Genomic DNA, 12,364 nt, shown 5'->3' on the forward strand with positions numbered 1-12,364 from the left:
TGTGACAAAATAAGACTTCATATAAAGTGTGTTACTTTATTGACTTCTTGCATTCTAAAAGAAATGGAACGGGTCATTTTTAACCAACAGAACTACATAAAAGAAGATGAGAGCTACCATATTGACAGTCTGGCTATTAAAAAAAACAAACACAGAAAAAAAACTGTACATTTTCTGTACAAAACATTTATGACTTTGTCAATCTACAAATACAAATAAAGTTAAATTTACAACTGAAAATTATATTTAGCAGGACTTTTACTAATAATCAAAAAAACAATAATAAAAGCATCTACTTTGAAAACAGAAAAACTACAACACAATAAACTTAAATGGTAATCTCTGAGCGCTTTTCTATCAAGTTACAAAGTTGGATTTTTTGCATGGCTTTGCCTGTATGTCATATTAAAATTTAACAAGCACATGGGTAGTCAGTCTCAGTGAGAAAAGAAATACATTCATTGGGCATTATGATAAGGTATTTCTGTCAAGTCTAACAATGCTAAGCAATTTTAGATGTCTGATTCTTCAGCTTTAGGTCCTTAAAGGTCTGCATGTTTTTCCCAGTGACTAATCTGGCTCACCATTGCTTTAATTTCCAACACTGATAATAGAGGTTAATTGTTTGTTTGTTTTTAATTCTGAAACCCATTATTATTTTTTCATTCAAATTGACCTTATCCTTTGTTTCTTCTTCCCTTATGATTGGACCTTCAGGTGTGCTATTTTCTTTCTTCTTTCTTACAAGCAGGTTTTACCCATTCTTTACATGTTATCAATTTACCTACATCTACTCCGCTCTGTCTGTTGGAAATGTGTTTTAGTTTCATGCCAAAATCCAAGCAATCATATTTTGGGGAAACGTATGAGACCTTCTTTTGGAGTGGGAAGTAAGGCACCTCTGTGTCTTTGAGGTCTTATGGCTTGCTGATTTTGTGGGTTTTCAAAACCAGGGAATGGTTTTCCTCCGCTATTTGGACCTGGGCCACGGGGCCTATTAAACTGTGCCAAATGTTGATCTCCAGGATGTTGGAATCTTGCAATGGGACGAGGACCTCTTCGTTCATTAATGGGTGTATGACCTCTCTGCCTGGGATCTCTCCCCCTTATATTTGGGCCCCTACTAACATAACCTGCCCCCCTTATATCTGACACCTGCATGTCATTATTTGGATCTGGCTCAGACCTAGTGTTGTCACCCCACCTACCAGGTCCATTTCTAAAATCTGAACGCTGAGGTGATGGCCCCCTGCTGTCTGTTTTATTGGGCCCCAAACTTCTCATTTTTGGACCTCTACTTTCCCTTCTGAAATCAAATCCTTGTCTACCTGGTTCAGGATTTTCAGGTTCTACATTATGCCTTTCAGATCTTAGATCACCACTATCTGAAAATCTCCCATCACACCTTGGAGCTTCAATGCTTAGATTTCTGTTTGCAGGTCCTGGGGGTCCTAGATCTCGACCTGCTGGAGGTCTTCTATCAGGGCCTTCCATCTCAAATTGCCTCCTGTTTAGACATGAATTCATCAGGCCTGGACCTCCTCTGAGAGCCCCACGCCCTTCAATGTTTGGCCCTCTCATTTTTCCCCTGACATTTGGCAGCCTCCAGTCATTTCTCATATCTGGATGATTGTGCATATGTGATCCTGGCCCTGCTTTTCTGTCTTGTCCTCTATTGTCTAGATCTCTTTCTCCTGTAAAGAATTCCCCAGCACCCTCTCTATCAAGCTCTGTCCAATCATTTCCATGACCTCCCCTACTTGGCCCTGGGCATACCATATCTGGATTTTCTTCAACAGGCCCTGCACTTCTGCAGCCAGGAGCATTCCAGTTATGTCTACGACCCCTTACAGGTCCTTGAAATAACATACTGGGTCTATTCTGCATGGGACCTGGTCCACTACTTTCAGGGCCTCTCCATTCACTAAATAGGCCTTGATTAATATCTTCTTGGTCCTGTTCATCTTGACCCTCTTGGATAGGTCCAAATCCTCTACTAGCATATGTTTCCCAGTCATCCACTGAGCATTCTCTGTCTTGTCCTAAGAATTCTATATTGGTCCTTCTTTCATCTAACCTTTGTTCCTCTGTGTCTGGCCCTCTCCTCTCAGGAGCAGAACCCCAGAAGCCGGGCCCTGGTCTTCTAATGTTTTTCCTCATAGGCCTTCGACCTCTAAAGCTCTGGCCCAATCTATCAGGTTCTGGGGCATGGTAATCTGGGTTTTCTTGAATAGGTTCACACGCTACCCAGTCATCCCTTCCCCCATGTCTTGGATCTTCAGTATTTGAACTTTCATGTTTGTAGCCTGGAACTCTTAAATCAGGGCCATCTGATTTTCTCCAACCTGGTCTTGAGCCCTCCATATCTGGATATCTTTTTTCACTGTAGTCTGGACCTACTAGAGCTATTCTGTCAGGCCCAGGATCCACATCAGAACCTGGCCTTTCCACCCGCTGTGCACCAAATTCTGGACCCCTCCTATGAGGCCCTGGAATCTCCATATTTTGATACCCAACTTCTTTTCCACGACCCCTGAAATGTGGTCCACCTCGTCCTCTGTTGTGAGGCCCTAGATCTCCCACACCTGGACCAATTCTTTCAGGCCCAGCAACACCAATATGTGAACCTCTCCTGTCAGGACCCTGTCCACTTGTGTTTATTTCTCCAGGTCCTCTCCTTTCAGGTTCTTGGCTATGCATAGGAAAACTTGGTATTTCATTTATTGGCCCACTAAAATCTGGACCTTGTGAAACTCTGCCAGGCCCCATAGCAAGACCTCTACAATTAGACCCTAGCCTGCTGATATCAGGACCTCCAGGTCCTCTTCTCTCGGGCCCAGAACCTTCTATAGGTCCTGGTCCCCTGAACCCAGGACCTCCAGGTCGTCTATTCTCATGTCCAGGACCTTCGATAGACATACTTTCCCTCTCATGCCCTGGTCCTTTAAATTCTGGACACCCAGCCCCTCTCCTATTAGTCCCAGGATCCTCCATGGAATCTCTCCTTTCAATTCCTGGACCTCTACTATCAGACCCTGGACCAGCCATATCCAGACCCATCCTTTCACCCCAGGTTCCCCTGAAATCTGGACCGCCAGGACCCCTGATGTCATGTACTTTTTGCTCCATATGTGGACCTTTTTTCTCAGGTCCTAATCCTCTAAAATGTGGACCCACAGGACCTCTTTTGTCAGGTCCAGCAACCTCCATGGCTACACTTCTTCTTTTAGGTTCTGGTCCCACAAAATCTGAAGCCCCTGGTATTCCTAAGTCAGGTCCTTGATTGTCTATAATGGGGTCTATCCTTTCAAGTCCTTCTTCCATGAGGTGTGAGTCCTCTGGTCCTCCACTATTAAGCTTTGGATACTGCATGTTTGGACCTCTCATTTCAGCCCCTGGTTGTCCGAATTCTGGGCCTCCACTCCCTCCCGTGTAAGGTCCCTGGCTTTCCATGTTTGAACCTCTTCTATCAGACAAATGGACACTCCATTCATCTTGTACCAATGGTGCTTCCCTGACTGAATCTGACCCTCTCCAATGATCTCTTATGTCTGATCCTGGGCCATTCCAATCTGGAGCACTTATATGTTTATTTTGATTCTCCTTATCCCTTAGTCCTTGACCTGTCCAATCTGAATTCAACATGTTTGAATTAACTGCATCTGCATGACTGCCACCAAGCTTGCCAAAATCTGCATTTGTGCCATGTGGCTGAAGAGTACTTTTACGGGGGCACCTTTCTTCAAAAGCCATACTGCCATCATGTGTTGTCTTTGGAGGTCTTCCTAAGCCCATAAACAATGGACCTGACTCCCTTATCCCACTACTTACATCAGATCTAAAAATCTGACCTTCATCTTTATCTTTTTGTCCTCTACCACCTCCACTACTATCTGGAGCCATAGCTTCTACCTGTGGACCCCCAAATGACTGCTTTGTTCCCATTTTTTTCACATCTTTCCTGATATCTATGTTTTCTGGCTCTGATCTATGTTCATTTGTCTTTGGACACTGTAAACCTTCCTGCACACAACTAACATTTTGGTTTCTCTCATTAACTTCAAACAGCCCGCTCATATCTGTATTTAGATGATACACAGCTGATAAAGAATCCCTTGGACCTGGACCAACATTACCAGGTGCAGATCTGTCAGACAAAGGGCCCTTCATGATGTTAACTTGTCTTTTGCGCTGGAGGCTTGCCTCTCCCATATACAAATTTGTAACAGTAGGTACAATATTTTGTGTAACATCAGGACTTGGGCATTTTATTTCTGGATTTACACCAGAAATAAAAGGCACACCAGCATTATTACTATCTAGTGCTTCACTTCTCATTTCTGAATCTCTCAAGGCTGGCCATGAACCAGTTATTACAGTATTTTGATGTTGAATACCTTGTTCTCTCATTCCTAAGATTGTACTTGGATTTGAATATCCTCCCTCTTGACCCTTTGTTTCTGAATGCTTGAAGCAAGGATTGTCTGCTAGTGTCTCATTATGTGTCTCTGTCAGACCTTGTCCCTTGGCACCAAAAGCTTTCAGATTCAATGCTCTAAAATCCATGCTTTTAATATTTGAGATCACATCTCCAACAGACACCATTGCTTGACCACAAATTGGCAAACAATTATTTTCAAAGACTCTAATATCTTCCCTTGAATCGCTGACTTCATCAGTTCTAACAGAGTCATTCTTTTCTATGCTGCTAGGTTTCACAAACTGTGGTTCTGGATCTGGGCTTTGGGGAGAATCTCGAATAGGTGGATCAATTTCTCTAAGAGGAATTGTACTGTCAAGTTTGCTGTGAAACAAATTGTCCTGTTTATAGAGTTTATTTTGCTGTGTCATATCATGGTCACTCAGTGAAATCTTTTGAAGCTCCTGAAATTTTGGTGGTTCGGAAATCTCAAGCTTCACATTACATAGAGGTTCGTGTGAGTGTTTTTCAGAGCTCTCAACATGATTACACTCTGATTTTTGTCCATCTGGATCACTTTTGATTGTAACATGTGATATGTTACTCTCTTCAAATTGTCCAGCAGAGTCTAGAGAACTGCATGGAACACTTGCATGTTTTGATTTCTCAGGGACCTGAGGCAAGGGTCCTCTGTTCAGTTTTGGTGAAACTGACACAGATTCTGTTTTTCTAGAAGAAGATGGGGATCTTCTACGCCCAAGAGAATGCCGGCGTGTGGTATGATCTTTGCGATGGCGTCCCTGCCGTTCAGATGGATCTCTAACTCTGTGTCTTGACCTGTCTCTTTCACTCTTTCTGTGTCTATCCTTTTCTCTGCGTCTTCGGGACCGAGAACGAGAACGATGCTGTGACTGTCTTGAAGGACTTCTGTGGCGGTCCCTTTCCCGATGACTCCGCTTTTTTGGTGATGACCTTCGTTTTCTACTGTGGTATGAATTTGGAGACATACCCTTGTGAGAGCCACCATACCTTGCTCTAGACACAGAGTCCATAGTTGTTACAGTTCCCCCCTTAAAAACATCATCTTGAATTTCATTGAAAAGTGATTCATCCTCAGGATCATAAGCTACATCAGAATCTTCAATCTCTCCAGCAGATGAATATTTGTCAGATTCCACACCTTTCTGTGTTTCATCTTGCTTTGCAACACCATCTGTATCATTTCCTAAATTTTTGACAGGTGTTGCGTCTTCTACTTTCACAGCTTGTGAATCCAAATTTGAATTGTCCACAGTCTCTGTAAGGGGGGTAGCCTTGTCTGTTGTTTCTGAAGATTTTGACTCTGTTTTTATAATACCTTTCTGCAGAGAGGACAGTTGGTTAAGCGGCAAAGATTTTTGTGGGGGAGACATAAGTGAATCCGAAACAGAAAAGTGAGCCATGAACATTCCCACAGCCTCTCTCTGCTGACGTAGTGCTTCCTCCTGCTCTTTTAACTGCCGTTTTTGCTCTTCAATTTGTTTATTGAGTTCCTCAAGCATCCTCTGTTGTTCACTTAGTGTTGCAGCTGAGACAACCACTGTGCCCGTAGGGAGTTGTGGCATGACTGCAACTGGAGCAGAAGTTTGTGCTGGGGAAGAAGTGGAAACCGTCACTGGGCATGATGGAGAATCAAATGTTTGAGTTGTAACAGGGGGCTTTGCTACAGGAGTATTACTTTGAATATCTTCAAAGATAGTGTCGTCCTCTGGATCATAGGCCACATCATCTTCCACAAAGCTTGATAAAGCTTTAATTTTTTCTGTGGTCTGTGGAGCAACGGTTGCATATCCCATTGCTGGATCATATTCTTCCTCTGGGTCATATGGTCGGTCAAAGTCATTTTCATCTTCAATCTCCTTGGCTTTGGTTTTGTGTCCATACTGTTGGACAATTGGATCCACCACTGATCCAGAAAGCACTGGGTTCTTCTTAACAGTTACTGTTGTTTTTGTAGAACGTCCATCAGAGACAGTGGAGTCAGCCTGATTACTACGAAACAAGGTACTCAAGATTGTCTGTAGTGGTGTCTTATCACTGGATGCAATAATGGGATTTTTATCAGAGCTGCTGTTAAAGGTGGACTGTGTTGCAGCAATAGTGGCTGAGGTAGAAACATAAGGTGCCGCTTTAACAGAAGTTAATAGAGATGGTATGGTGACTGAGCCAGAGGAGGAAGAGTCTGTTGGTGACCCAGGGCATGATGGTGAACCAGGAGGGGTGGTACTAGCAGGAGTCTCTGGATCATAGGGTTGGAATATCTCCAATTTGTCAGAACCGTAAAGGACTGGTGGTTTTGGGATCCACATAGGGTCCTTGGACATATGAACTTTGGGTCTTTTGTCTTCCATTTCCTGTGGCAAACTTCCTGGACGTTTGACCTTCTGGACGATTGCTAGACCAAGAAGAAGATTGGGGCGGTTTCTTTCAAGTCCTGGAAAAAAATTAGATAACACATTAGAAAACACACTAAGTCTAACAACTCTCTGGTATGGTTTTGGTATGAACCCTCACATATTCAAACATATAAAACAGAAAAATGTCAATTATTTATGAATAGGCAGCAGTCAAAGCATTTCACACCTGGTCCTTCAAGAGGTTGTAGCATAGATGGGATTGGTTCCTTTGCACTGAGTGGGACAAGGTATACATCTTTGATGGAACGGCTGCTATTGGCGACCACACCGAAACGACCTCTGCTGCTGAAATAGGAAAAAAGGGAGACATAGGCGACCTCCTCTTCCTCTGTTGCAGGGTGAAACCGGATCACACATAACTCCTAACAAATACAAAGCAAACAAAAGTGCATGTAAAATACTGATGTAGCCTCAACATTATTATATGTGGTAAGATGCAAAAAGAAATACAGTATATTCTGCTTGCCTTTGTAACTGAGGTCTTTAGTTTTGCAACGTAGTCCCACACTGTTTGAGGCATGATTCGTCCTCCAATTTGTATAGTGTCAGGTAGATCCTATACAAACCACAAAAATAAATGCTTTTTATATCTCCACCCAGTGACAATTATAAATCCTTTTGATATAGCCAGTAAAAAATGTAATTAATATCATGCATTACAATACCGCTTTAAGATTTTCAGGAGATCCTGACACCAGATATCCCTTGGTGACAAACTTGGCTACAGTGAGCATGTTTAGAAAACCCTTCCACAGTATTTCCTGCTTTGCCAGGAACTGAGTTGTCTCACCATCAGCTGGAGATTCAGAGATCACGGTTCTGAAACAGAAACCACAACAATCACATGTACACAATGCCCAGCTTCTGGACAAATTTAAAACAAAAAACAAAAAGCAAAAAAACATTGGCTTGGAGTTCTTTATACCTCGAGCGTGGTCCATAAAGTCTGGGATCAGCAGTGGAAGATGGCTTCATTAAGATGGATTTAGGTACTGTTTTGGTTGGTGGTAGTGATGATGCTACGTTCGATGCAATGTTTTCTTTAACAAGAGCATAAGGAGCTGCCCGTTTATGAGTTGTGTTACTGGAACCAAAGGTGCTACTAGACGAAGCTGAGAACCTGTTTGCAGTGCGGGGATCACGACGCTGTGTAATGGTTACCGTGGAAACAGGTGGAACCAAAACTGGTATATATGGTCTTTTTGGTGCAGTAGCTTTAGAGGTATCTGGAGTTGGGGATGCAGGGGACTCTATGGTAGGAGAAGCAGGAGATTCTAAAGTGGGGGAGGCTGGAGAATCCATTACAGGAGAAGCAGGTGATTCCACTATAGTCAGTGCAGCAGAATCAATATTGAAATGGGATGAAGGGTCCAATAGGTTGGATGCTGGAGAATCCATGTCAGGAGAGTCAGGTGGTGCCAGAAGTGGGGAGTCACCCCCTGCAGACTTTCTCCAAGATGGTTCGTGCTTATCTCTGGATACAGATAGCTTGGATTTTTTCTTTGCAGGTTCCTCCTCTTCCATAGGTTGCATTTGGCCTTTAGGAAGGAACGACAAACTACTTTTAAAAATCTGAATTTAACAGCTAATCAGCAGACAATGATGTCTAGTAGTTTTTACATTTATTCTCATCGTTTTTTAAATTTACCTGTGCATATCTTGCATTTTAAGTCAAATAGATGAGTTTTGTGCTCTGATGTTGTGTCTTTTAGCATGCAGGCAAGAACATCTGGCACTGCATTGGCCAGGCTTGTTTGGCTTGCCCTGGGCTTGACTGCAGGAGCAGGAAGACTTCTCTTCTGTTCCTGTAAAGCAACATATACCAACACAAGAACACAAAAAAACAATTCTTAGTCGATGTTGATGTAATGCGTCATGAAAAAAAATATGATGTAAAAGACACAGCATAATCACCATAAAAACTGTGTATCCAACTGTTTAATTTAAATAAGATAGGTACGTACCATGCTATCAGGTTTTCTGTCAGATTTTGCAGGATTCAAACAGGGTAAATCAACCTTAACTGCTTCAGGCTTGGGCAAACTTATTTTAGCAGCTGTATCCTTAACCTAGAAAGACATAAGCAACCATTTAAGATAATCACTTATGACAAAAGCATTGGCTGATCTTTATCGGGCCTGATATCAAGTAGAAGCATACAATACAATTTTATTTCACTGATATGGTTTATGACTAATACTATTTACCACTGTTGTTTCTTTCACACTTGGCTCAGGTGCCTTGGTAGCCTGCATATCCTTCTGGCTCATCCTAACTAGTCTGAAAGGATTGATATCGCCATGTACCACACAGTATAACAAGCCCTAGAAGACATAAAGAAGTAGATTGTCAATTTGATTTATATTTATATGTACATAAACTAAAATTGGTGTTAACAAATTTCAACATACCTTGTTTCTTGGGTCTTTTAGGTTGAACATTATAGTTCTGTACTTGTTCATGTATTTGCTGTCTGTGTTGCGAAATATGTCAAACATCTCCATCTCAATGCTTGCAACAAGCTTTGCAGCTTCGCTCTCAGACATCTCCAAATCCTCACATTCACACACCCTTAGCAAATGGAAAAAGAAAAACAGTTAGTCCAGAAATATGCTGTTTTTCAAGACTGAGAGACATTTACTGAAAAAATTTAAAGCTTAGTTTGAGAAAACTGTTAAATTGTCTAGGACACTTATTTTCACTGTGTTGGTAATGCTACTTAATAACCAGTCACCGAGATGAGAATGATTCTGAATTGTGGAAGGCAAATAAAACAAATGTTGGTTCCCTCAGCGCAGTTCATTACTGCATGCTCAAGTGTCATTTTTAAAAAACAAAAAGATACTATACTTACATTTTTTTCTACTAGACCTATTATTATATGTTTTTAATAATCTCATGTTACATTTACTCCCCCAAAAAAGCAGAATATGTGCAATAAAAAAACCTAAGGCTGTGACTTTCATTTAATCAGTGATATAGTTCTCACCTTTTGAACAGGATGCTGGTGAGAGAGCGCTGGATACTCTGTCTGACCTGGTTATTGGGTTGAGAGGGCCTGGAGGAGGGTGCACTGGGTGCGGGTGGCACCGGCAGATTTCGGGTTTCATTCAGGGGTGTGGGGGCTGAAGACAGCTTCTGGCATGATGCTGAGACTAATGTGTGGCTTGATGGAGACTGAGATCCAGACTGCTTCTTTGGTATAACATATGTGGTCTTCGTTATCATAAGAGCCCCAGTCTCATGATGTCTGCGCGCTGAGGTGGTTGGGGACGATGTGGCTGGAGTCGGGCTAGATTTTTCTGGGGCGGGTGTTATTAGGGGATCTGATTCTGATGACTGATGCTTTGGCAAGTCACTGTTTACAGTTTCCTTTGCTCCTTCTTCACAGTGGCTTTGTGGCTGGGCTGCTTCAGTGGTAGGTTTAGAAAGGAGACTTGCATCTAGTGAAGGGTCTTCTGGAGATTGTGCTGAAGGAGATACAGCTTCCTTCTCAGCCTCTACCTGTTCACTGTCCTTATTAGCTGTTGGGGAAAAAAAGCACAAGAGGCCATTCTGTAAATATGAAGAAATCTCTCAGAACAGTCTATCAAATAAATCTAACTGTGATAAGAACCAACATGGCACACTAGATAAACAAGTAAGTGGCATCTTTAAAAAAAATAAATAAAAAAAAAATCACAATTTCTTACTGCAAATCCATGAATAAAAACTGGTCTTGCACCCCATTAACTGCTCAGATACTAAACAGTAAATATAAAGATTTACAAGTTCTGTATCAGATTCAGAGTCCCATCTATAAGATTCGGATTCAAATTGCCAGATGTGTGAATAAACTTGTAGTTTATACGGCCAGATAATAATAGGTTAGGTGATTTAAAAAAATTCCTTTTGGTGATTTTATGACTGTAAAATTAGAAGAGGCAAAAACTGAATTACAGGCACAGAGACTCACAAGTACAGGCTCATGAACATTTAACATAAACCTGCTGTTTAAAAAAACACAAACTTTATTGTATAATACATCAAATGCTTCCCTACAATGATATTAAGGAAATTTATAGCACTTCTTAATTTGTTTTTTTGTTTTTTTTAGATTAACCAATTCAGCCTGGTTAAACATACTCTAAATGATAACAAGGTGAAATGTTGTACTTTGGAGCTACAATGATTAATCCAAGAGCAGTTTAGGCATTTTAAATTTGCATGTACAGCTACACTTAATATTTGCTTTTCAGCATCATTAGCACTGCCTGGCTTTACTCTCCTCACTGTTTGCAGTGAGAAGTCTTGCATTTATCTTAATTTATTTGTTTATTTTTTAGTTTTGCATTAAAAAACAACAACAAACTGAGCTAAAGTTCAAACAACTCTGAATACACTGAGTTTTATGTGTTTAATTTTTGGTTAATCAAATATCAAACCTTAGTAAAATGTGTTTTTATATGCTATTGTTGGGGCAATCACCCATTTTATTTATTTATTTATTTTTTGTAGATGCTGAGTTCACAATAAAGCCCAGTATAGGCGGATATTTGAAATCTATTGTGGAGAAGTCTTTGTTTGCTCATTGCTCCATGAATACTTTCATTCTGGCATATAACTATATTACTCTGTCTATCCAGAGTAATGCTAGCAAGTGAACTGTATATGTGCAGTTATTGTTTTCCGGTTCCACTCAGTGGAAGAAAAAGAAAAAGATCCTTTTTTGTATACATCTATATTCCATGTACATTTTGTATGACTTCAGTACTATGTGTTTGGTAACTCTTGTACAAAAAAAAAGGACAGACTTTCCAAAACCTCTGCACTCCTGGGGTGTATTTGTTTTCCTCTCAAAGGCTTTTTAAAATTTATCAGCAATTATTGTTTACTGTGGAATGCTGAGGCATTAAAAAAGCGTGTTGAGTCTCATGAACACACTTCACATTTATCACTATGAATGAGAATTAACCACACAGGCATAGTTCTGTGATTCCAAACTACTGAAAAATAGACCCAATGTATCATTTATATTTAGATTACAAATTTCACATGCACACAAAATGTTTGATAAATGTGCTTTAGAGTTCTGCTATAAGGAGGAAAATCATAATCTACTGACTTCCTGTGCCTGACATAATAACACAAGTTCTTCCAAATAAAATTTCATAAGAAAAACTAACATCAGATCTTCATAAATCACACTGCCTCCTACTGTGTATTGGACTTGCTGTGTAAATAGCTGTCTGTGCATAAGACACATACAAATAGCTCTGATATATTAGTGCAGAGCCACTGGGATAATAAGCAAAAACATTACAATATAAAGCCAGTTGTATTGATGAGGATGTTTCCAAAAGGACGTTAATAATCCAGCCCAAAACCTGAACTTGGTATTGATATAAAGTTAATTGTTGCTATTTATGAATTACAGCTGAATGAAATGACAACATTTTATGTTAGCTCAACCAAAGACAACCAACAATAAAGGCTTGTGTGTAAACCT

General features: G+C 40.7%; 1 protein-coding gene across 4 annotated transcripts in view; it reads right to left on the reverse strand.

Annotated features, from left to right (window-relative positions):
* Window positions 1–22: 22 nt before the first annotated feature.
* si:ch73-181d5.4 (uncharacterized) overlaps window positions 23–12,364 on the reverse strand; it is a 31,098-nt gene continuing 18,756 nt past the window's right edge. For all 4 annotated transcript variants that reach the window (XM_012917757.4, XM_004546210.4, XM_004546208.4 and 1 more), the window contains 10 exons: window positions 9,866–10,400; window positions 9,288–9,447; window positions 9,084–9,200; window positions 8,841–8,945; window positions 8,525–8,681; window positions 7,802–8,414; window positions 7,542–7,695; window positions 7,343–7,432; window positions 7,043–7,238; window positions 23–6,893 (listed from right to left, as the gene is read on the reverse strand). In XM_012917757.4, coding sequence (XP_012773211.1) covers window positions 847–6,893; window positions 7,043–7,238; window positions 7,343–7,432; window positions 7,542–7,695; window positions 7,802–8,414; window positions 8,525–8,681; window positions 8,841–8,945; window positions 9,084–9,200; window positions 9,288–9,447; window positions 9,866–10,400 — 8,174 coding nt within the window. In that variant the 3' untranslated portion in view covers window positions 23–846. The remainder of the gene's footprint in view (window positions 6,894–7,042; window positions 7,239–7,342; window positions 7,433–7,541; window positions 7,696–7,801; window positions 8,415–8,524; window positions 8,682–8,840; window positions 8,946–9,083; window positions 9,201–9,287; window positions 9,448–9,865; window positions 10,401–12,364) is intronic.

The sequence above is a fragment of the Maylandia zebra genome, linkage group LG20 (assembly GCF_041146795.1).
Source record: "Maylandia zebra isolate NMK-2024a linkage group LG20, Mzebra_GT3a, whole genome shotgun sequence".
Taxonomy (NCBI): Eukaryota; Metazoa; Chordata; class Actinopteri; order Cichliformes; family Cichlidae; genus Maylandia; species Maylandia zebra.